This window comes from Coffea arabica, chromosome 3c (assembly GCF_036785885.1).
Source record: "Coffea arabica cultivar ET-39 chromosome 3c, Coffea Arabica ET-39 HiFi, whole genome shotgun sequence".
Lineage (NCBI taxonomy): Eukaryota > Viridiplantae > Streptophyta > Magnoliopsida > Gentianales > Rubiaceae > Coffea > Coffea arabica.
The window spans coordinates 44466974-44492240 of NC_092314.1; the positions used below are offsets into that span (position 1 = coordinate 44466974).

Here is a 25267-nt window from a genome sequence, read left to right on the forward strand (position 1 = left end):
AAAACTATACTAATGATCACAAGATTCAACAAAACAAACTAGTCAGTTTTTTTAACATAATTTTGCTATATCATGACAAAACAGTTTTTCTTTTCCCTCCTTTCTGTGAAAATTTGAAAAATTTGAATTTTTGTTTTCAAAATCACAAGAATTATAACAAGTATCATGACAAAAGAGATAACTAGTTTGTTTTGCTAAATCCTGTGATAATTAGCATAGTTTGTTGCTATTTATGCTATCTAATTTATTGAATGTGAACTTTTTGAGTAGTAAAATGTATGTATTAATTATTTTTAATTTTTAATTATTTTCATTCTTTTACTAATACAACTTATATACATGCATAAGGGGTATTTATGAAATAAAAATTTCATTTCTCTCTTTAAAGTACTTTTTTAACATTACTTTTTTAAATTGAAATAATTTTGTTATCAAAACCTTAATCTCAAAAGAAGTTTGTGTGATTTTACAAACTTCAAGAGAGTCTAGTGAAATTCTCAAAAATCTCAGGGGAGGTTTCTGAAATTATCCCAATGATAAATGTTCACTTCCATTTTATTAAATGCACACAATGAATCAAATTAATAATACTATGTATATAAATAATGAGGAAGTCTTTTTATAATGGACAAACACAAATTTTTCTTCCATATCTTATTGGGTAAAAAATAAAAAAATCCTGTGATAAATCTAATATACAAAAAAGTCCTCTGTAGTTTCAAAATATACAACACGACACCCTATATTTTGAACAAAATTGTAAAGGTGACGGAATCCTTTAAATTTAACGGAAATGGACAAAATGACCAAAATACCATGATATAATTAAGCAAAAGACAACTCAAAAAAAATTATTTGTTTTATTCTCTAAATAGAGAGAATTAAAGGTTAAGGGATAGAACAGATATATTTGTTAAAAATTAGGTATAAATTTTTTTTTTTAGGTTTCGATAAGTTGTTTCCGTTAAGTTTAATGGATTCCGTCACTTTTATAATTTAGTTCAAAACATGAGATGTCATGTTATACGTTTTGAAATCACGGGAGTTTTTTTTGTTTTGTTTTTTACTCTATCTTATTACTAAACTATAGATTTCTATTAGGCTCATATTTTAGAAAAATCTGATATATAATTTTAGTGAATTATTAATTTATAATACAAATAAAATTAAAGAGCTATGTAAGGTTTTCAAAACAAAAAATATTATCTTATTATTTTATCAAAATTATTAGTTTAGCTCATTAGTCTAAATCAAGATCGAAAAAGTTTGTTATTTAATAGATGTTATTAATTTGTCGAGTACTAATTTAGAGAAGTTTTACTGTAATGTTGTTAGTTAATTTCACCAAAACACGTGTAATTTTCACAAAAACACACATAAGAACATAGAGTGTCATATTATTTGGAATACCGCCTCAATCACTAATCCACTTTAGAAATATCGAGAGGTACAATCCGAATTGCTGGAATTCATAAAAAATACCGACCCATAATCTGCATGCTTCGTTTGCCACTGAGCTGCGCTGCGCGCATGGCTCCATCTAATGGCTTCTTAGGCACAAAGCAGCACAAGTTATGAAGTTTATAAGAAGCTTTAAATAAAAACCGCAGCACGCCCAGTTGGCTTTGACAACAGGGTTCCTTGTGACACGGATTGCACTCAGCCGCGCGCATGACCGTGCCTGTGCCCACGCGCCCGTGCCCATGCCCATCCTCACGCACGCCCGCACATGACCGTACCTAGTCGCATGCGGCTGTACCCAGTCGGCCAAGCGTTCATTCCGTATTATAACCGCACATTATGTGTTAAGACTAACTAGCCAAGCGTTCATAGCTTAAATCTTGAACGTACGCTAGTGCTGCACAAGGTGTTAGCTTGTAGGAAAACAAGCAGCCGTGACACTTGGCAATCTATTCTAATTTTTTGACAAATAGTGAGACCATTTGCACCTTGCACAAAACATGAAACTACTGATCTATATTCCTTGTGCATTATGCTACATTACAGACAAGCCCCTTCAACCCCATAGCAAATAACTATCTACCAAGGGAAACAACGCAAAACTATCATCTAAATCAAAACATAATGCAAGAATAGGCGAAAAGAAAAGACTAATGTGTGAACTAAGGGAGCACATAACTAAACAATTACAATTGATATACAACGATGCACACTTTTGAACGGAAGAAACAAGAATTCGAAGTGTACATCAGAGTTCCGAAAGAATTGCAGGGATATAGTGAGACAATTCTGCAGTAAGTGACTGAAACCCATTGACAAGCTGCGTGTGGAAGTCCTGGTCTTCCTCTCCAATCAATCTAAAATGCACCCGAATAGCTCGCTTGCAGACAGCCATAAATTCCAGGAGGGCAGCAATTAGTTGCTGTAATTCCTGTGAGCGCAGCCTTGTTGCAGGCTCACCAGAGAGGAAAGCTGTACATACACTCAGAACTCCGCTGTTCACCTGTAAATGCATTAATCTTTTGAGTTTAATAATGCCCCCAACTTAGAAGATCTTATTAGACCACAAGCAAACAATACAATTAAGGCAAGCATTCTTCCAGAAAGAAGATGATGCCAGGAAGCATCTGAAGCCAAGCATGTCAGAAAATTTTGAAAAGATTACAGTTAATCACAAAACAGAAGAGACCGATGAATCATTTAAAGTGTGGCCAAACTCACTTGAACAGCTACAGAGCCTTGAAGTATCCTTTGTAAACTCTGAAGCCTTGGAAGTTGATCGCCTTCAGAGCTGCGAGGTTCTTCAAGTTCATTACGTAATGCAGCAGTTCGAGTTTCAATCATTCCTATTGCATTCTCAACTGGGGAAAACTCCAGTGACTCTGACTTAGTAACCACAAGCCTATTAACTAAGGCAGGGAAGGAGCCCTCAGTCTGCAAAACAGTACGGCGCTTCCACTGATCTTCCAATCCACCTTGGGTCTTTCCATTTTTAGTAAAAGGAGTGTCAAACAAAAAACGGTCAAAGACACGGGCACGTATGCTTCCCGTAGAAAGAGAAAATATTCTTTCCCTTCTGCTTCCGAGATCCTCATCTTCCATGACCGGATCAACAGCAGTAATCTGAAGGTAGCAAACACTAGGCTCCAACTCATCAGCTTTAACTTGTCGAGAATCCGGAATGACATGCAACGTGGTTCCACCCATTCTTGACTCGTATATATGACTAAGTTTCTCCATTATATCACCCAGCCGGACATCACGGGGTTCTCTGTAAACATACTCTTTTCTATCTAGCCTCCCAAATTTTTCACCATAGAATCCCACCCTATAGTATGTGGCATCTGTGAATGGTATAGGACTAGATTCTTGCTCAAGGATGGATTCATAGATATTGGTTAACATGGTATGGCATTTTGCTAGCTGTCCATATGACCTTCTACTTTTGTACACTGGAATCACAAGTTCTAAAATGCTTGCACAGAAATGGTAGAGCTCAGCTTGTGAGAAAAGCTTGTTTGCAAGCTGTACATATTTTACCGCGGAGTCAACTGTAAGTTTCGAGGCACCATAGCCTTCTACCTCTGCTGCTGAGGCCTCAGAAGTTATCTCACTGCTGACCATTGGGCATATTTTGCGCAAGGCGTTGACATGTTCATTGCTCCAGACACCATCGTTCCTGCTCACAAGGGCCTAGAAATAGTTGTGAATGTTATACTAGCACCAAAACTTGGTATATTGATAGTTAGTTCCTAAATAGTGAAAATCAATCACGCTAAAAATAAGGTCCAAAATATATGATTTTTCCACAGTGGGTGCCAGCTCTTTCTCCGTTTCCTTTTTTGTTTAATTTTTTATTTACTTTTATTTTATTGCAGGTAGTTATGTCAATATATGCCACAGCATAACACCGTTTATGTTCAGTGAAGTTAAAAGGTCTGCTGGAAGCTTTGGCAAATCAAAGTGGAGAACAACATAGTATACCTTATTATTTTAGAGCTCAGTGGTCCTAAATAAGTTGGATAGAACTCATTGGTCCATAAAACTCCAACGTAGGACTAATAATTCCAAAGAAAAAGCATGTCTAAGGATCTTTCTTCATTTCTTTAATTTACAAACTATTTGTTTATGTATCTCAATTTCCCAAAATTGCAAGATCACTAATTATTTATTTTTGGGTGCAAAATGTTGTACCTGCACTGCCTAAACCTACATGGAAAGGTTTCAGAATTCAATCATCAGATGGAAAGTAAGTAAAATGCTGAATAAATGGAGGTCTGAAAACTCCTGGGTCCTACAGAAACACTAAATGTAGCTTTCGTAAATTATATACTTAAATTAGCTCTAATCATATAATGTAAACTGGTAGATTAAGCAACAAAACAGTTAAGAGGAAGCTGCTTGTGTTTTCTCCAAGATAGACAGAAGGAGAAAAAACCTGCATTACTACACCAGCAACCGCAACAGCACACTGTGCAGCTTCAGCCCAAGACTGCATCTCCTGATGCGCGTCACACAAATGCAGTAACCACATTATATGAAGATCTGGAACAGGAGCAAAGGCCAATGCAAGTTTGTAAAAGCCCTCTGCTGCTGCATATCGATCCACAGTCATAACAGATGCCTAAAAGATTTTTTGGTTAATACCATATATTAATAAAAATCCATCATGCATATTATATGTGGTAGGATTGATCATAATATCTAATATACCAGAAGCGCATGTTCCAAGCTAGCATCAAGAGCCAAAAGAAGACTGTCAGCAAGATATTTGACCTCAGTCCAGGACCAATGGTTCTCTGATGAATTTTGAGGAACAGAGACAAGTGAATTATCTGGAAGACCACAATCATTTAACAAGTTAGGACTCTTAGATTCATCTGCCATTTCCCTCAACGATATTCTAAGACGGCGAGCTTCACCACTTTCTTCAAGTGTTCCATCAGATTTCATCTGAGTCACTTGAACTTCAGACATCAATTCAGAAAGAGTAATAGTTAGCATGACCCTTAGCCTAGCTGTTTGCGTGAAGTAGGAGAAAGAGCTCTGCAACATGAAAAAGCCGAACTTTACTCGACATGTCAAGAAGCATATTTACTGCTGGAGCCATATAACCATCCTAAGTAAATCAGTAACTATACCCGGACAAGTATTTGTAGGCCAATAACAGCTCTTTTCCTGATATTGTCATTCCGAAAAACTGCAAGACGAAGAAGATGAAAAGCAACTTGCTTCAAGAATCGATCATTTTCCCTTGCCATTAGTGTTGCTCCATGGAGTTCAAAGACACTGTTGAACACAGGGAAGAGAGCTTTCCAGAATTCCAGGGGTTGATTACGTGAGAAGACATTCATAAATATAGTAGTCAGGCAGTCAAGTTTCGCATAATCAGTTGCGATGCTGTGGGATGCAGCAGTTCTTGAAAATTTCTCAGCTATTTCCAGAACTTGAAGACTGACGGCTGCACTAAGGTTTTCTTCCCAAAGTTCCTAAAATTATGCATTTCTGTCAAGCTAGCAAATAGAAAATCCAACCGCACAACAGTATTACTAAGAGATATTATACCAGTTTTTGTCTTAGGATTGGGTGCAAAGATTCCCTCAGCGCTTGAGTAGAGGCACCAATCCTGGAAGACTGTGCCTGAGCAAGAGCTTCCCGCAAAGAATATGGCTGACTGGGTGAACTAAGCTGGGAATTGACTCTTTGCCACAAGTACCCATTTTCAGGTGTTCCCTGAGGCTGGATTAATAGAGATTCCTAAATCTTCAACCATTTACCGGCACAGACGGAAACGACAAAGAAGCAGAAGTCTTTTTTTTTGGGAGGGGGGGGGGGGGAGGGGATGCTAAAGCTCAGATAAAACGTACTCTCACTTCGTGTCGTGCTGCCTCAGATAGATAGTGATTAATTGCTGGTGAAAGTCTTTCAGAATATTTTGGAGATGCAGGTTTTTCCTGTCCGGGACTGCGAGAACTATTGCTGATTAACATGCTATCAGCAGGTCTTCTGTGCTGCAAAATTTTTCTGGCCAATATTAGTAAATGAGAAATCAATTTCATTACCAACATTGTACACAAGAAAGTTATCTCAACCGACTAAGCAGACTAGGAAGAGGTGCTCTTGGTTGGACTGACAGCTTTAGACCATCCTCCGATGAGGAGGCAGGAAGAATAATCTGGCCTCTTATAGCATATCAAACTCCATCATGTTAATTCTGTTGTCCTCAAATTCCTTGAGTTTGTCTGGATAGGAGGTTATTTGAAATAATTACTGTAGCACTTTTTATGATGTGATGTATGTGAGATAAAAAAGTGATTGGAAATTGTGTTTATGATGTAAGTAGAAAAAAATTTGAATTTTTTTTTGGCAAATCTTCCTATCCAAACAAACTCCTTATTACCAATACTCGTATCATAGTGTACAAACTAAACAAGCACAATTCATTGTGAACATTGTTAAAGAATTGTTATCGCCACACATTAGATGACTAATTGAGTGTACAAGTATTAACAATTATGCTCCATTAAGAAAAGAGTAGGGCTAAAAACCGTCACGCTAAACACATACTAGAATTGAGCAAAATTGTGAAGAAATAAACAAATGCACAAATTCATAATCTAACCTCAAAATGAACTAGGCCCTCCTCCAAAAGTTTGAAAAATAATCTAGTCCGAGCAATGCTTTGTTGCCATGCCTTCACAAGCGAGGCATCATCCAAATTGCGTATTATTTGCAAAATAATTATCAATACTTCACGCTTTTCTATTGCACTCAAATTGTAGAAGACAGGCATTTCATCTAAGATCTGCACAGACAAAACTTTCAAAATGAGATGGATAGAAGTTTGTTGACTTCCAAATTTCATTCAGCAAATTAAAATATTTTACCATGACACCTGCAATATTATTTAAACAAGGGAAAGCAAGCTACTTAAACCTAACACATTAGAAAAGAAGGCTTCGAGTAAGAAGTCTTGAGATTGAGGGATGCATAGATATGCCTTCCAGGGCCTAAAACAGATCTTAATGGCAGACAAAAAAAGTCAACTAATGACATCCAAGTCCTAGAAAAGAACTAGAGTAACACTATAATCCAGAACTTGTATACACTTAAAGCTACTGAAGCTACCAATCTAAAATCTATCCTACCTTTCAGGCATGCAACTTCAAAATGCGAGAAAATTGAATCAGATAAAGTCTTTGAGAAGTAGAAAGGGGAAAGGGCTAAGTAGTGCTTAAAGAATAAGCCACCCATAGCAAGCTAGAGAAGGAAAGCAAAACAGCTTATCCAATGAGTAGCTCCATTCTAGTACTTTACACTTCGAGCTTATGAAGCCGTAGACGCATAAACAGTTGGTCTGAAGCTTCTCTTTAGGACAGCATGGTTAACAAATACAGAGTTTGGGCACAGAGGAAAGAGATAAACTTCCACTTGACAGATTATTCGCCAAAATTGTTAAAGGAAGTATATGAAGTACTATATTATGAAAAACTGTAAAAATATGGTTTAAACACATAAACAGAGGGTTTCTATAGGGGGGTGGAAAGATACAGAAGAAATGTTGAACTCAGCAGCCCCTTTACACAGGATTCTAAGGTCAATAAAACTGGTAAAAGATGGAATATCAGATATTCTGATCACAGGTTCACAACAAAGCTTTGTAACCAATAATGAGGGACAATTTATAAATTATTAGGAAACATTGAGGTGGGCCCATGATCAAAATACTCAATGGGCCATCGAAAGAAAATGAACACAAAGAGGTGTTCCAAATGGCCAGTAAATGGAAACGTGGTATAGCAATGTTAATTTATTAATGTTGACACTTACCAATACGTTTTGCAATGCAATTCATACTTCTTTGCAATTTCCACATTAACACAACATGCATTTGACTTCATATCAATTAGAAATTTAGAAGCAGAAAATGGAATCATAGTGCTGACACCTGAACCCAAGCACATCTCCATGAACCAATCTAAAATTATCAGTTTTTGAACTGTAACCAATCTGTTAAGGTTAGTTAACCACATTGCACTTTTATTGGTAAAGGGGCTGGACTTCAAAAAATACGCATCCATCAACTGTCTTATGCAAACATTAAGCCCATAATAACTATGGGATGATAACAAAATGACCTAGCCAAACAGATTATATCAACAATTGCATCACATTACAAATCACATACAACCACAAAGAAACAAGAAAAAAAATTTTAACCAGGTCAAATAAAAGTAACATATTAAGAGCAATACGTTTATCATGTTAAGCTCTACAGCGTCATCCTTAGTTCAACAGTTAACTGCATTTTCTTAAATTGTTAGAGCTGGAGCTAACCCATCGGTGCAATCACCATACATTTTTTAGTTGTTTCAGTTTGTTTTTGCAGTTTTCTGTTTACTTATTGTTTCTTTTTCCTGTAATGCTTCCTTGGCTTAAATGAGGATCTTGAACAGGACAAGACCATGAGGCTAATACTAGAAAGAGTTAAATTGTGCAATATAACAGGTCTATGAGATAACATTTCTAAGCACCATTAAAGCCAACTTACCTGGCCAACAAGAGGAAAGTATAACTGGGCAATGTAGAGCTTATCTTCAGTCTTTTGGTAACGCACGTCAAATTCATGCTTGCAAAGTAGGACCACCAGAATTCTAGCTGCCTACAAGTGCACCAAAAAAAAGGATCTAGTTGTCAATGTGCAGGCCTACCGCTCGTGCATCTCAACTGAAATATGTCAACTATTGAATATCACAAAATAAATATCCAGGCAAGCAACAGGACTATACTCACTTTTGCCCGCATGGACAGATCATCATGGTCCCACGTTAGGAAAATTTCTTGTATTAGGACAGAAGAAAGGTAATTCCTGTTATAAGAAGATCAAGCTATCATTAGAATGAGGTCTGATGCACTCAAACATGATGGCAAAGACAGAAAATTTGGGAGACAGAGGTGAGAGAAGTGGGCCACACAGGTCATGGAGACCAGACAAATGAATGGCCTATGCTCATTTTTGCCAATATGACATACCAATTTGTCAAACATGAATTTTATCTGCCACTTTAAAAGAAAAAATATCCTCTTGTCCTGTCCTGCTTGAAGTATCTGCTATGTCAAAAGAAACATTTATGATTACAATTCTCTGAAGTCAATTATTGCCAGATTAGTTCCTTCCATCCCTTCTATTGTCTTTATCTCCAAATCTAAAGCTGAAAGTTGTATAGATGAATCAGATTGAACTCAAATTCTCTGAAGTGATTTTCCAGCTTGAACTCAGTTCAATTGTTTAATGTCCATGCCAAGCTGAAAGTACAGAACCCTAATACTATATGGAAGCTAAAGATAGTTTTATACTCTACCAAACCTCAGAGGAGTTCAAAGTAAATACACTATTACAAGAATGAAGGTTCATATATAGAAGTTCCAAACAAGAAGAAAGATAGACCACTGTCGAACTTTTACCTATCCGAAGGATCTCGCCCAGGCATCTCCACGAAAAGATCATGGTCACATATAATTTGTAGAAAAGTAAGCTTGCAGTCATGCAGCACAGCTTGACAAACCCCAGAAAATTTGTCCAGGTACAAAGATACCTATGTAACATGAAGGAAACAATAACTTCAATTAATGCAGCACCAGATTGTTGAGAAACGGAAACTCTAGAAGATTAATATAAAATTGCTAGATGAGCACTGCAGCACATAAGTACAACAAACTTTAACAAGGGAACACATCTGAAGAAGATCAACTTGTCACAGTCAAAGCAGTTAAAGAAGGAAGGTTCAAACCTTCCAGTCTTATCAGCAATGTAAAAGAAGTACAACATTAGACATTAATTTCTCAACTAACATACTATAATTAATTTTTCAACTACAGCAGGATTCTGAAAAGTGATTTAGAAATTGCACGAAGTTCACACGAACTAATCTCATGCTATGTCCGATAAAATGATGGACAGAATCCTTGCACTGCTATAGCCAGCATTTTACTTCTTTAAATATGCAAAATACACTAAATATCAAGTCCCCAGAGGCCAAAACGGCACAAATTTGTGACATAGTGCGCTTTAAAACATTTGAATTAGGACCAAAGTTCACAAATAAACTGCTTGAACTTTTTCTTCTAAACTGGTATTAATTGAGTACCAAAATTCCATCTTTTAATGGGGAAGGACTCTGCTTGAAACTGATAATACACTGCAGAAGATTAAGAATGTTCAAACATCACAAAGCCATCCTAGCAACCACCCAAAGATCTGTAACTTTGCCCAGTGTTGAAACTCATTCATTACTCCTTAAGATGGCATCAGAATACTGTCAAGTATCATTTTTCCTCCTCTTTCTCGGTAACAACACCACCCAACAGTACGCACATTCAAATGTCCACCCAACAGTATGCACATTCAAATGTTTCCATGAAGAAGAAAAAAACTAAATTTGAAAGAAATATAAATAGGTAGTGAACTAACCAATTCAAAAACTTGTCGTGGCTCTATGATAGACAAGAGGTCGTAACAAAAGAAAGCCAAACTGCTGTTTAAATATTTGGCCAACCCTAAACCCTTCTTGCAACGCTCATGAACTTCCGTAATAAGGCAGTCATATAGTTGCATTATACACCTGAAAACACCTTCTTTCAATTGCATTGGTGGGACATCCTCACCTGAAGAGAAGAACAAGGAAAATGGAGTTCATTAAGAAAGAAAGAAGAAAGACTGAAATAAAGAAAATGGGGGTAGATATTAATAGTAGATTAGTTGATTCAAGATGGAAACAATCTCCAAAAGCTTTTCTAGCCAAATCAAAGTTACAACATTTCCTTTGGCACACAAATATATGAAATGTGTATGATTGAGGAAGAAGAAACATATTATGATTTCGGATCATTAAAGGCAGACCGTAAATCTGTGGCATTGATATGATCTTGCCTACATAGAAGTACCAGGTAAATGATGCACAAAAATTACAAGTACCATCTTGACAATTGTGATTGGTGAGCATGTAATCTTACATCTCGTTAAGATCTTTTGAGGAAAACATCTTATGCATGCTTCCATGTATCAAACAAAAGTAAGAATTTTAGCTTGCCTGGAGCTATCCCTCAAGTATTACAAGAGTAAAGGTCTTCATTGTAAGTTATTCAATCTTTATGCCAAATAGCACACGTTTAAAGATGCAAACATACCTGAGGGAAGATTGTGATAGTACAGTCGCGTCTGCTCCAATGCCATTGATTTCACTATCAGTTCAAGGAAAAACCAAGCCATTGCCAAAACATCATCATAAACCGGCCCTACACGGTAGCCTTTTGCCTATACAAATAGTTAATGGGTAAGAAAAAATTGGCAGTTTAGTTGTGCAGCCCAGTCATACAGAAAAAATGGCCTCCGGCCTGTTTTTGAAACTATAAACTTGTGGAATCCAACAAATTTGTTATAACGATATGTCTTTTGCACTCTTTGGCCATGGCCTGTTGGTATTCAAGTATTCAACCACCATAAAATTGAATTTTTTTTAAAAAACTGCATTATAAACCTCAGGCCATTGAATGCCTATTGTCCAGGGGCTAGGTCCAATAAGCAGCAGGAAGCAAAGTATGTACCTTACTGCGAGCCAGGCTTCCCCAGACTGTAGATAAACCAGGGTATACTGGCGGCTGACGACCACCAAAATCATCAAAGGCAAAATCAACATAGTTCACTAGATAAACATTTCTTTCGGCTTCATCTACTGATTCTTGCTGCACCCTAAATACTCCATGAGAAGAAAAGGAGGAATTAAAAAGCTGTTGACCAAAATGACTTTAAGTAAAACCTATAAATTATTCACTTGTAAATATACGACCAATGAAATTTCAAATATAGCCCCAACAATGTTCTTGAAATACACCATTCATATGCGTGACAGAAAAGTATACCTCGTCAAAATGTTAACCATAGCTCTGAAGGCAGCAACCTGGATATATGGGGAGCATAGAAAATAGAAAACATCAGAATGAAGACACATAAACCCAAAACCCAACTAAAACTGTTGAGTAAGAAAAAGAACAATGCTGACAGTAAAGAACCAACAAGTATATAAATAGAGACATGTATAGAGATGGATTGTATGGAAACGTTCAAAAATAAGGGTGAACCTGGAGAGTTTCTCCACCATTGCCTATAAGATGGAGGAGCATATTTAGTATAGGATGGAGAAACTGAAGCAAGGCAGTAGAATCCACATTCTTCAAACTGTTGATAGCCTGCATGAATACTCAAAAAAAGCTTGAATCTCATCATCTGATTTGACATGTTCATTTTCTTAACATTTTCTAATCAGCTGTTAAGCTGATAAAAAAGAACATAATTTAGCAACTGTCAAAATTCTAAAAGATCAGTTTCCCTTGATATACACTAATTTAAGCAGTAAGGATTGCAATACAGAGGTGTTGTAACTTGTAAAAGAAGTGAGAACTCGCAAATTTATCCTGCTATTAAATTTGGATTACTTTTCCTCTGGGAATGGCCCAGCAGATCTCATGAATTCAATAACGTGATATGCTATATATACAATATGCATAATAAGATTCGGAAATCTAAGTTACCATATTCACCGGGTCTCCCTTTCTGATTCTTCCATAGTAATATTCTTCTATAGAATATAAATGAACGGAACTTGAATTAACTAACATTTTTTCCCTTTTTGGCTGTGTGGGTAAATATTTGCCTTGGTCCTCCGAAGTATCAAGTGAAGTTACTGCAAAATTGCTTAGACTAACTTGACTGGACTTAGCGAACTCTGCACCCACTAAAACACTTTTGATGTACTTCACACAGCAAAGACTTCAGGAATCAGCAGAGAAATCGTGCCACACAAAAACTCTACATGCCATTGAGGTAAACAATTCATTACCAGTTGTAAAAAAGCCAGCACATGGCTACAAATATCTTGCATTGCCATATCAACACATTGCTCTTTGACAACATTAAAATGACCTTTCTTAACAACAATGTACTCAATCACACAGGACTCTTTATCACACAAGAGGTCTGCCAATACACGTCAAGATAGCAAAGGGCTTAGTAAGAACTTTAAATGGACCTTGGTCATCTTTGGAACCACCTACTCAAATTGTCCATATGAATTGGTTCAGAGCAAGGAATTCCTGGGACTTCTTACCTTTTGGGTGTAATTTAGAGGCTCAGCTCGCAATCATGTTCTAAGGTGCAAAAAGGTCATAACCAATAGTAGGTGTTGCATCTTTTCCTTCAGTTAAATTGCTCCCAAATAAAGTATAACTGTTCAATTGATTCCTTATGGATACCATGCAAGTCTACTTTCCCCTCTCTATTATACTCTGATTGCATTTGCACACATGGAACTCACAACTATCTTCTATTGAACATCTTGCAGAACCAGCTACCGTTTGAGCATGACAATACAAGGCATAAAAGAATAAGGTAGGTGTGTTAACTTTTCTAAGAGAACATAATAAATTAGAACAATCAGAATACCTAGCCAACTCTATAATTGAAGAAACAACTTATCTTTGAGCACATCATAAGCCAAAATGGATTCACAAATTTTCTTTCACTTTGAAGAAATATAGCGTGCCAGATCTGGATAGCTGGATTCAGTGCTACCTCATACAAATTTCTCTTTAGTAGCACGCATTTAAGTTTGTGTATATTTAGTTTTTCTTTTTTTGGGAGGGAAAGGAAGGAGGATGAGGAGGAGGAGGAGAAGCAGGAGAAGTTTTGTCCGTAATATCACAAAGATCGCCAGTAATTTACAGAGTTGAATTTTAAGCATAAATAAGCAATGAAAATAATCACCTCAAGTAGCTCAGATCCCCAAGGTGGACTAGTTCGAAGAGTGTGTCTGTCATACTCAAGAAAAAAATCTCTAATTCGCTCACTAATGGGGTATAATGATGAACATAGTCGCAAGCGAAGCCTGAATACATTTTTCCCATCCTCCAAGTAATCCAGTCGCTCCTACAAAATATTCAAAGGAATGGGAATTAGAAATTAAATAGAAGCATAGCAGTAAATCTGTGGTTAGCCATCAAATGGATTGATTATATATATGGAAGCGGCACACACTTATTTTCAAGACAAACATGCAGAGAGAAAGAGAAGCATTGATATGCTAGACAAGAGATCAAGATTACATAGGAGACAAATGAAGATTACCTTAACAGTATCCTGAAGGTAGTGTGGAACCAACTCTCTCATTATTGGCAAAGAAACCTCAGACCTGAACCTAATTTAATCCACAGGGACAATTAACATTTGACAAGCACAAGCAATTAAAGATTTTATATGGAAAAAAAAGAGCCCAACACATGCTCTGACAAGATTTCATATGATAATATAAAGCATACCACAACAAAATACACCATTTATCAAAATGAGAACACTCCAAACCCGTAGACTGTTTAATTCAAGAGCCCCGTCCGCTTTCAAACATTCAACAACACCATTTCACAGATTATAGTGTTTTAAACCAGAAATGTGACATTCATGGATTCAAAGCTGAACAGGTGCTCAGGTTTCGGAAAGAAACTGGAGATAATCCCAACACATTTCAGCGGATCTCCAAGTAGCGACAGGGTCCGACCTTTTTGGAAGAATTGCAAAAACCCCTACTCAATGATTCTAAAATTTCTGAATTGTTCTCACAAACAACAGAAAAAAAAACTGTCTTCTGTCGTTCATTACATGGGGCTCTCACTCTAAACTTACCCCAAAAAAATCCAGGAAGTAACATGTTTCAACAATCCAAGATTTTTAATCACCATATCGGTTATCACAAAACCACATATGTTTCCTTCGGTCGCTATCCATATCCTAGCCTACAATTCTTAACATACCACAAAAGACTATCACATAATTGAAACTGCATATTTTCATCGGTTAAATCTTTTGTCAAGCAATTTAATCCATACCCCAGCTACACATATAATTTGATTATTCTTCATGCAGCATTCAGACAGATCCCATAGACTCCCAATTCCAGATCTTTACAGCTACATATCCACTGTTCATCCAAAGCCTTTCAAGCGGAGCGTAAAAGCCCCTTCCTTGCACCAATACCCTTACACATCCATGGCTTTGTATTTTGTTTCTTGATGTCTTTGGAAGACCAATTGGCATACCAGTAAGCATTCTTTTATCAAGCTTACAAACAGCAAAAGAAGTTCCCCACGGGAATGCACGGCCAAGGAAGCATTCCGATTGTGGAGAAAAAGGTAATCAAACCTTTTATTGCATCAAAGATATTTAGAGTAAGTCTGAAATCCAACCAGACATAGTAAATTCAACAAATTTTAAATGCCAACCCATAGACTGATGCATAAGGCAAATTCTCATGACAGTTTTATTGAGATGAAATCACTTCGTGCAGTGAGTTGGGAAACAAAAGTTGGCTTTGTATTTTGTTTCTTGATGTATTTGAAAGACCAATTGGCATACCAGTCCAATTGGCATACCAGTAAGCATTCTTTTATCAAGCTTACAAACAGCAAAAGAAGTTCCCCACGAGAATGCATGGCCAAGGAAGCATTCCGATTGTGGAGAAAAAGGTAATCAAACCTTTTATTGCATCAAAGATATTTAGAGTAAGTCTGAAATCTAACCAGACATAGTAAATTCGACAAATTTTAAATGCCAACCCATAGACTGATGCATAAGGCAAATTCTCATGACAGTTTTATTGAGATAAAATCACTTCGTGCAGTGAGTTGGGAAACAAAAGTTGGCTTTGTATTTTGTTTCTTGATGTATTTGAAAGACCAATTGGCATACCAGTAAGCATTCTTTTATCAAGCTTACAAACAGCAAAAGAAGTTCCCCACGAGAATGCATGGCCAAGGAAGCATTCCGATTGTGGAGAAAAAGGTAATGAAACCTTATATTGCGTCAAAGATATTTAGAGTAAGTCTGAAATCCAACCAGACATAGTAAATTCGACAAATTTTAAATGCCAACCCATAGACTGATGCATAAGGCAAATTCTCATGACAGTTTTATTGAGATAAAATCACTTCGTGCAGTGAGTTGGGAAACAAAAGTTGGCTTTGTATTTTGTTTCTTGATGTATTTGAAAGACCAATTGGCATACCAGTAAGCATTCTTTTATCAAGCTTACAAACAGCAAAAGAAGTTCCCCATGAGAATGCATGGCCAAGGAAGCATTCCGATTGTGGAGAAAAAGGTAATCAAACCTTTTATTAACAAAAGTGGGAAACTTGGATTTACATTGACATTTTAATAAACAGTAGCTATCCATAAATAATAATTGCACTACAGAGGATTAAGGAAGCAAGAACCACAGGAAGCCTTGAAACCCCATTTGCTAACCTTTTGGCAGTAAAGTTCTAGGTTTAGTTCTAGGGTTCTTAAAGCTGAGTTAAATAGAAGCAAGGCCATCTGTTCATTCAAATGTGGCGTGTCGCTCATATTAGATCTCTCAACAGCAATAATTTTGTAGCGCTGATACAACTGCTTAATCAAAAACTAAAAGCTTGAGATAGAGTTAAAAAAAACCATCAATTTTAAAGATATGTGCTTCAGGACCATATTTTTATGATCAAATATATCTTGCAACATAAAAGGGGCTAAGTTGCATTGCCTTGTTGTTATAGAATTTGTAGTGAAAGTCAGCATAAAAAAGGGCCAATGAACTTCATGAATTTGACAACAAATGGAAATGACTAACGAGAAATAAAACATACTGAGCATGAGTAGATAATGGAACTGAAGCATATCCAATTACAACCTGCCAAAGGGAAAACAAATTAAAGGACAAAAGATGCCATTATAAAACAGAATAAAAGAAGTTGCTGCAAATCAGCAGTCAAGCTTAATCAAACATATAAGAGGAAAAGAAGTCCTTAAAAAGCTAGACAAATGACTGTCTCACAGGCTTTGGCGCTTCCAGTTTCGTTTGAAGGTCAACATGAAAGAATGTGAACAATAGGTGATGCAGTGGTGTCCAAATGGCTGGCAGGGAAACTTTAATCTCATCATGGTAGCAAGCAACCCTAGCTGCAACCGCAACTTGAGTATGAGCCCATTTCTGAAGTGATGCAGCTGGTTCCCTTGGATGCATTGCCTGGAGAATAGAAAACTGCATTCAAACTCAGATTTGGTCTATTATTGAAAAGTGCTCGCTATGGCACCCCAACCTACCTCCAATGGTGGTTTACGAATATCAACATCATCTTTTCTCAGCTCAACCCGTATAAACAGATTCCTTTTCCGACTCATGCTAACATTCAAAGGGTACACATAAAGACAATGGAAGAGCTGCAAGAAAGGCTCATTTCTTGTTGTTGTACGGAAGTCAAAAGCTTGGAACTGCAAAAAATGTGATCAAATTTCCAGTTGATATCTGATCGATGTACAAACAAAAATTAACAACTAAACCATTTAATGGTATACAACTATGAGATGAAAAGACTGAACGAATATTTTGCACACTAACTTTGTTGGCTAAAACAATACTTGGCAGAAGAAATATAATAGACAGAACCTTGTTTGCATAGGACTTTATATAATCATATAAGTAGATTATGGGGGAAATACTGTATAACATACATCGTCGGCAGCAAATTCCAAGTTACTTTGAGCAATTGATCCATTTCGAGCCATCTCTTTCCCCTGAAAGGATATTGATTTAGAGCTGGCATAGTGAGGTCCATAAGAACCATTGCTGGGGCATCTAGTTATACTGGGATCATTCAACCGGTCCACATGTTCAACGGACCCATAGATGGTATGCCCACTTTCCAAAGTGTTTTCCCAATCAACAGAGCTGGCTTGGAGCTTTTCAATTTCCAATCTTAAGACACCCTTGACAGGTTTATGAACCTTCCGCTTTGGATCCTAGCATACGGAGATTGAGTTGAATGACAAGCATAAAACATTATATAGAAGTTTTAGTTCCAAAGAAAAACAGACGTTGAGATTATGTGATTTTAGACAAAAATCAATTGTTCAGGCCGACATGAAGCAGAAAAAAAAAAGGTTGTTCTACAGAAATCATTCATGATTAAGCATGTTATATTATTTATACCAAATATGTCTTAGGAGATTAATTTCCACATAAAAGACAAGAAGTAGTGTCCATGCTGATCATATCATAGTAACTGCTGAATATGTAGTAAAAGGTTCAGTTTGGGGAGCAACAAATAGTAGAAAATGAGAAAAGTAGTACCAACTTTACCAAAGCCAAAACCAGAAGCGACCTTATCTTATAGCTGCCATATTGTATACTTAAGGTGAAAACTAGCATATAATTATTTAACTGTTAGCTGATATTATTTCAAGATTAACAACAGTCTGAACCCAGAAAGCGGAAGATGGTAATACCTAAGACAAGAGAGATCTTTACAATACCTGGAGTGAGTCCTCAGTATAGCCTTCTTTAACTTTATTCAAATTGGAAACTTCAACCACCACGGCACTTGTATAGTTAAGCTTCCCTTCCGAAGTAATCTTTGCGATTGGCTCCATAACGTGATCTTGAGAACCTGAACCTGACATGCTAGGAGTCAAGGGGCTGCCTGGTGAAGCAGAACCCCCAGATGGTGCAGTAATATTGCTATCAAAGAGTGGAATGATGGCCCAAGCAAAAGACTCTCTGTAAGGCATGATCCGGGACCACACTTGCAGCTTCTGTTTCTCTCTTTCAGTCAAGTGCACCTAATCAAATACAAGTTACTACTAGTGCAGCCAGAAATGTAATCCAGCACATTGTTAAAAGCCAAAACCAACTCAACAAAAAAAAAAAAAATTTTATCTTTTACATTAGAAATAAATCGAACTCAAGCTGGTGTAAACAAGAGTGCAGCTCTTCCTTAAGGGCAAGCATTGTAAACCATGTTTTACGGCATTCATTTTATTTAGTTAACTTGTAGATGTATAAAATCTTATCAAGAATCAGGCAACAAATTGGGAATATTTTCCTCCTGCAGGTAGGGAATCTAACACATTAACCACCTTCTATGATACATTGGGTGGATGATACCCAAGATCAAACAGAAGTAGATAGACAGATCAAACCCTGTAGCAAAGAGGCAATTCCATGGCTTACAAGCTCTCACATTAACCATACTAATGGAACAAGGTAGATTTTAAGAAACATAACACTTCACTCCTAGAATAAAATGCACAAAGAAAAACTCAAAGGTGAGTGGATTATAATCACTCTTGGATTCAGTCTTTAAATCAGATAGTTTTGCGATTTAGTGACATCAATTGACTCCTTCATTTGGAAGTTCATATACATCTAGCTCTTACTGGTTCTTTGCGTGAATAAACAGAAGGAGTCACCCCGTTTTCTTCTGTTGCAGGTTTCTCTAATTGAATCAGCAGACAAACTGATGCTGATGGAGCATCTAGATGGAAAATACCGCGCTGTTCAGAAGAACTGCTGGCCTGGTGACAGTTGAAATAGGTGATGAATATATCACGTAGAAACCTCAGAGGACAGAATAAATTGGAGAGAGAGAGAGAGAGAGAAAGAGAGAGAGAGACAAGAAAAGCAACTAAATTCCTAAAACATAGTCCATTCGAAGTTCGATGGATAAAGAACCGTAGCTTACATCTTGCATTTCTGGAGGTGACAGTTGAAAACTGAAATCCTCTGACAGTTTTTCTCTTCTCTCCCTATTATATAAAGAAATGGTGCCATAAAACGGCTCTACAAGAAAACTTCTGAATCTCAGATGTGGAACTTCTGGAAGCTAAAAGCTCAATAAAATGAAGAAAACTAAAATGAAATCCTACTAATAATAGATTAAAAGTTTGGACAAATTCAAACTCACCAACAAGTCCAGCTTGAAATGATAATGATAGAACTTTCACAGCGATCTTTAGTCCACTATAACCATGTAAAAATACATGAACATCAGACACATGTTCAAAAACTAAGTGCAACTTTGTTTATGATAAGAGTGAGTGACACACAGACAGATTTTGACACAACAGTAAAAACCTGGCATATTGAGGCAAGTGTGTTTCTGGATTTCTTTGACCAAATATCATAGATCGCTCATTCTCCCAGTCAAAAACGGGTTCATAAGCTGGTAGGGGGGATTCACCGAAATGCTGCAAAAGTAACATTTCCATAACCAAATAATGAACTAGCATATGCACACACAAAGACAAATAAATGAATCCTATAACAGCAAAACCTTCAGTAGTAGCAAGTTCGATGACTCCGGGATACTAGATCCTGAAGGTTGAATCCCAGACGTACTAGGAAGTTCTTCATCAGCTGAATCTTCAGTCTTACTTTGCCTAGCATTAGCAAGATGCATTTCTGCAGACATTTCAGAATAATATCAGCAGCAATGTTGAACAGCACAGTTTTCTACCCAAAAAATAATGGTATGTCTGTCAAAGTTGTAGGTACAGTAAACATAACTTGCTCCCACAGTGAGAGTCATTACTGATTAAAATCTTTTCAAAATGGTAATTTAGTTCACCAATCTTCTATACAGGTACTACTGAACTCCAGAAACATAGCATCTCATACAACCTGTTGATGAAGTTAGCTACAATTTAGCACCACCAAACATTTTAAATCAGCTATTGTATGCCATAATACTACTTCCAGCCCTCTGTGAGATGCTTGAAAACAAAAGAAAATCTTTTCATGCAAGGAGCATTCAAACAAATTATTCCATTTTTGTGCTAAAATTTATTTCAGCTATCATCTTCATCCAACATACTAATGCTTCGGATGTTGCTCTTCTGCTACAAAGGAGCCTCTCAAAAAAGTGTTCTTGTGAACTTAATGTAGTTTCCCAGTAAGATCCTTATAAGTAGGAATTGGACTATATGAATATCTCCCCTTTGGCTAGAAGTATAAAAATATAATCGAAGAATTTTTTCTACATCCTTTTAGAGCCAATAGCTGTTCTTTTGTTGTAAAGGAACTTGTCAAAAAGCTACTTTTGTGAGCATAACACAATGCCCTCGAAAAATCCTTTTAAACTTTAAATATCATATATCTCCCTTTTGCCTAGGAGAACGAAAAATAATCCATGAGTTTGTCTCCAGCCTAAAAGCTGATAGTTGCTTCCTGTCCCTAAGAAAACAATAAAAATCAAGGCTTATTCTTTGCCGGACCACGGTGCTATTTTGATATATAAAAAATGAGCTGAAAGTAATTGATGATTAAGAATATTGTGAATCCTATGACCAAGTACCTAGAGATTACTCCAAAAGGAAAAGGTCAGATGTTAATGACCCAACATGAGCTCGGGCAATATGAGACTACCAAGGGTGCTGTGGGGATGGGAGCAGAATTTGCAAAGATGAATTACCAAAATGAAAAGTTCCCTAAATCTCTGAGAAGCTACTGCAGATATTACTTGGACATCTATGTTCTTTACATGTACATCAAGTTTCAAGTTGGCTGCACAAAGAGTCCTATATTACACAGGTCTGTTTTTTATTCCTTATTGGAAGTTATGGTGTTCATTTGGTTGCTATAGTCACAGCAATTTGGATGGAGCAAAAGTAGTCTAACTGATTTATTTTCTTTTATTCTGTCAAATATATTAATGGTCCAGTTAATGGTTATTGCCCTAAACAAACTCCAAACTTGATTCCATTGTGTTACTTGAAGTCCTTGGTCATATTATTCCGACCATGTCATCCAGAGACCACCCACCAAAGAGCAACAAAAGATTCCAACAGGGAGAAGTAAATGATATCGAAAAAACAGTTATTTTCTTAAATGTATTCCGGGATAATTTTGATTAGTTGTTGTCTGTAGTTTATAAAGTGGCCGACTGACCCCCCCCCCCCCCCCCCCCCCCCCCCCCCCGGCCGCACGCGCATGCAATGGTTTAACGGCATGCCCTTCCCAACTTTATCAGAAGGATCTCCATCTTAACTAACTTAGGTGTAGGGGGAAAAGATAATTGATGGTAAGTACATTAAACAAATCTGTTCATCGTTTGAGCAACAAGTCACCAAAATGCTACATGTTGAACTTGATCAAAACCTATGGTCGCAAGAACCCCTCAAGATTCAACCACATTTTCCCCAACATAGTAAGCTCATCATGCACGCCATCTATCATATCATATCAGATTTTATTTTATTATATTTTTCTCACATCGCCTCTTCAATGGTAATTAGTATTTCCTGGAAAGTGGGAAGGACAAGAGTTGTGTGAGGGGAGGGCAAGGGAATACCTGTTTCAATATCTGTATCGGGTCCTTCGAATATTTGGTTGTGGAATTGAATGGGGCCGATACTTTCATAGTGCCCGTACTTGTTATCATCTTTCACCCAGTCAGTTCGATAGCACTGAACAAGTTCATTTAAATGTGGCCACTGTTCCAAGTTTTCGTCAAGCTGATGAAAAGGGGAGGGAATTAAAGGTATGAAAAAGAATACAAAAAAAAAATTCTAAGAAACCCAGAAAAAATGAAGAAGCACCAAAAAAAAAAGAAGTCTTACAAGGGGGTCTAACTTCAAAGAGGCAGCATAGGATTGCCGGGGAATCCTTCGGAAGCGGTGGCCATTGGATGCAGAACTCTCCATAATTTTACTGAAACAAAAAACAAAAAAAAAGGAGTCAATTAAGTGGGCCTAAAAGATCAGTGACGGAAGCATCTGGAAATGTGGATCCAAAGGAAGAAAGAAAGAGAATGAAGTGAGAATGGGGAAGCGAGAAAGAGTGGTAGGGGTCACTCAAAGCTGTTGTACCGTGCGTACTACTGGTAGAGAATGAGACTGAGACTGAGGAGATGGGTTGAAAGGGAAAGGTAGTCATTGCATTGCAACTCTTGGGGGAGAGGGAGGGCTATGGAGAAAGCACATTTGCAATTTGATTAAATAAGCGGATGCTTCCTTTCACATTTTTGCAGCACAACAAGCGAAACAAATAGAAAGAAAGAGGGATCGTGCACCTGATGTTAATGTAGAAGACGCAGTGCTCCTCCAGGGAAAGAAGTCCGGCAGCTACTGCTCGCCCAGATCCGTGTCAATAGTAATTAATATCCATAAGCATTTTGCTTTTACTTGCAATTCTTCTGCCACCTACCTCGTTAAGTTTTATTACTTACTACTTCTAGTGATTAGGGCTTCTTCGGAGTTCTTCTTCTTCTTCTTCTTCTTCTTCTTCTTCTTCTTCTTCTGCTACTAGTTTGGAAAGTATAAAGCACAGTTAAGTAGTGCGATTTTGCCCGGGCAGGGTGGGGTTGAGGTGGGGGAACCAGTTTTATCGCGTCGGCGTTGGCGGGGTTGGGACTGGGGTCCTTTCAGCGTCCCATTTCTTTACTCAGAGGAAGAGGAGTTAGGGTGCTCCTCACTCTACTCCATTACGATTTGAGTTGAGAAATGAGGGTCAAAACAGCGGCAGCAGTTAACAAAAGGTCAAACTCCTTCAACTTCATTTCTGACGGAAAACAAACATTACGTTGAAAGAAAGCAATTCATGCTTCATCACCACCTGACATATGGCTAACTGAATTAAGGAAAACAAAAAATCATAAGGGGTTGGTTTGTAATTATTAAAGGTTTAGTGGTCAAATAATAAATAATCAAAATATCACAGGTCAATTTGTAAGTTTACTAAAGTTTGCAGGTTTAATTGTAAATTAGCTAAAAATTAGGGCTCAGTTTGCAATCACATAAAAGTAGAGGTACAAATCATAATTTACTAGAGGATTAGGCGCCACTTATAATTTCACAAAAATATTTTGGGTCAAATTATAATTTAGCAAAAATAGAGGGCAACTGTGTAAGCATGTTTAGGCAATCTAGTAAGCATGTTTAGGGTTTGGGGTTTAGGGTTTTAGGGTTTGGGGTTTGGGGTTTAGGGGTTAGGGGTTAGGGTTTAGGGGTTAGGGGTTAGGGGTTAGGGGTTAGGGTTTGGGGTTAGGGTTTAGGGTTTAGGGTTTAGGGTTTGGGGTTTGGGGTTTGGGGTTTAGGGTTTAGGGTTTAGGGTTTAGGGTTTGGGGTTTGGGGTTTAGGGTTTAGGGTTTAGGGTTTAGGGTTTAGGGTTTAGGGTTTAGGGTTTGGGGTTTTGGGGTTTAGGGTTTTGGGTTTGGGGTTTAGGGTTTGGGGTTTAGGGTTTAGGGTTTAGGGTTTAGGGTTTAGGGTTTAGGGTTTAGGGTTTAGGGTTTAGGGTTTTGGGTTTAGGGTTTAGGGTTTAGGGTTTAGGGTTTAGGGTTTAGGGTTTAGGGTTTAGGGTTTAGGGTTTAGGGTTTAGGGTTTAGGGTTTAGGGTTTAGGGTTTAGGGTTTAGGGTTTAGGGTTTAGGGTTTAGGGTTTAGGGTTTAGGGTTTAGGGTTTAGGGTTTAGGGTTTAGGGTTTAGGGTTTAGGGTTTAGGGTTTAGGGTTTAGGGTTTAGGGTTTAGGGTTTAGGGTTTAGGGTTTAGGGTTTAGGGTTTAGGGTTTAGGGTTTAGGGTTTAGGGTTTAGGGTTTAGGGTTTAGGGTTTAGGGTTTAGGGTTTAGGGTTTAGGGTTTAGGGTTTAGGGTTTAGGGTTTAGGGTTTAGGGTTTAGGGTTTAGGGTTTAGGGTTTAGGGTTTAGGGTTTAGGGTTTAGGGTTTAGGGTTTAGGGTTTAGGGTTTAGGGTTTAGGGTTTAGGGTTTAGGGTTTAGGGTTTAGGGTTTAGGGTTTAGGGTTTAGGGTTTAGGGTTTAGGGTTTAGGGTTTAGGTTCTAATCACATTCCACCAAGAACGAGCTGCTCTCTCCAATTGGAAGACAGCAAATGTCACATGTCTCGTCTCAATATAATGCAACGCTGTAAAAATATCGACCATCTTAGCCACATCTGGGTCTGATCCTCCAATGAATTTTGGTGGGGTGAATTTTTGAAATCTTTCGAGAGCTCTATCCTCGCCCTCTACCTGGCTACCAAGATTTTTAGGTTGAGGAATAGCGTTTTGGCCCTGTTGTTCCACTACATGAGCCAATAAATCCGTAATATGCTGGATAGCAGCAACTACTTGAGCATTAGGTTCGACCCTAGGTTCAGGATTGGGTTCAGGTATGGGTTCCTGATTTTCCCCTTCCTTCGAGAGTTGCCTACATCCGCGCCCACGACCTCGTCCACTATGGATACCCTCCATGTGATTTAATCAATCTAGGGTCGAAGCGTGAATATAAGATTAAAGAGAGATAATGGCATAAACAAGTTACAAAGGTATATACAAGTCAAAACCAAACAGTCAACACAACTTTAACATATTTATGACACAGTAACAGTCAGATACAAGCGAAAATAACCACAGGGAAGTAGCAGGGTCATATCCAAAATACAATATACAAACTAGGCCCAAAAGTA

General features: G+C 37.5%; 1 protein-coding gene across 2 annotated transcripts; it reads right to left on the reverse strand.

Moving 5' to 3' along the window:
• Nucleotides 1-1950: 1950 nt before the first annotated feature.
• LOC113735254 (guanine nucleotide exchange factor SPIKE 1-like) lies at nt 1951-23309 on the reverse strand. Of its 2 annotated transcripts, none has more exons than XM_072082880.1 (31): nt 22885-23309; nt 22433-22523; nt 22165-22327; nt 20149-20276; nt 19950-20062; nt 19780-19835; nt 19558-19655; nt 19253-19390; nt 18350-18655; nt 17549-17836; nt 17141-17308; nt 16872-17078; nt 16684-16727; nt 14141-14210; nt 13781-13942; nt 12100-12207; nt 11881-11918; nt 11566-11710; nt 11149-11275; nt 10433-10626; nt 9427-9557; nt 8755-8830; nt 8513-8623; nt 6584-6766; nt 5829-5972; nt 5527-5700; nt 5103-5450; nt 4675-5007; nt 4400-4585; nt 2683-3654; nt 1951-2464 (listed from the first exon to the last, which is right to left on the reverse strand). In XM_072082880.1, exons 2-31 carry the CDS (start codon nt 22514-22516, stop codon nt 2210-2212), a joined length of 5550 nt encoding a protein of 1849 aa, XP_071938981.1. In that variant the 5' UTR covers nt 22517-22523; nt 22885-23309; the 3' UTR covers nt 1951-2209. The 2 variants fall into 2 exon arrangements, with proteins under 2 accessions (XP_071938981.1, XP_071938982.1); XM_072082881.1 differs by having other exon boundaries at nt 16872-17063; nt 22885-23294.
• Between the last annotated feature and the right edge of the window lie 1958 nt (nt 23310-25267).

What these genes read in the sequence shown, in the direction of transcription:
- LOC113735254 (XM_072082880.1), bottom strand. Translation starts at nt 22,516, where the DNA reads ATGGAGAGTTCTGCATCCAATGGCCACCGCTTCCGAAGGATTCCCCGG. An exon ending in CCATTATCTACTCATGCTCA is followed by an intron (nt 14,211 to 16,683) that starts GTATGTTTTATT and finishes GGATTAAATTAG; the next exon opens with GTTCAGGTCTGAGGTTTCTT. An exon ending in ACTTTCCTCTTGTTGGCCAG is followed by an intron (nt 6,767 to 8,512) that starts GTAAGTTGGCTT and finishes TTGTCTGTGCAG; the next exon opens with ATCTTAGATGAAATGCCTGT.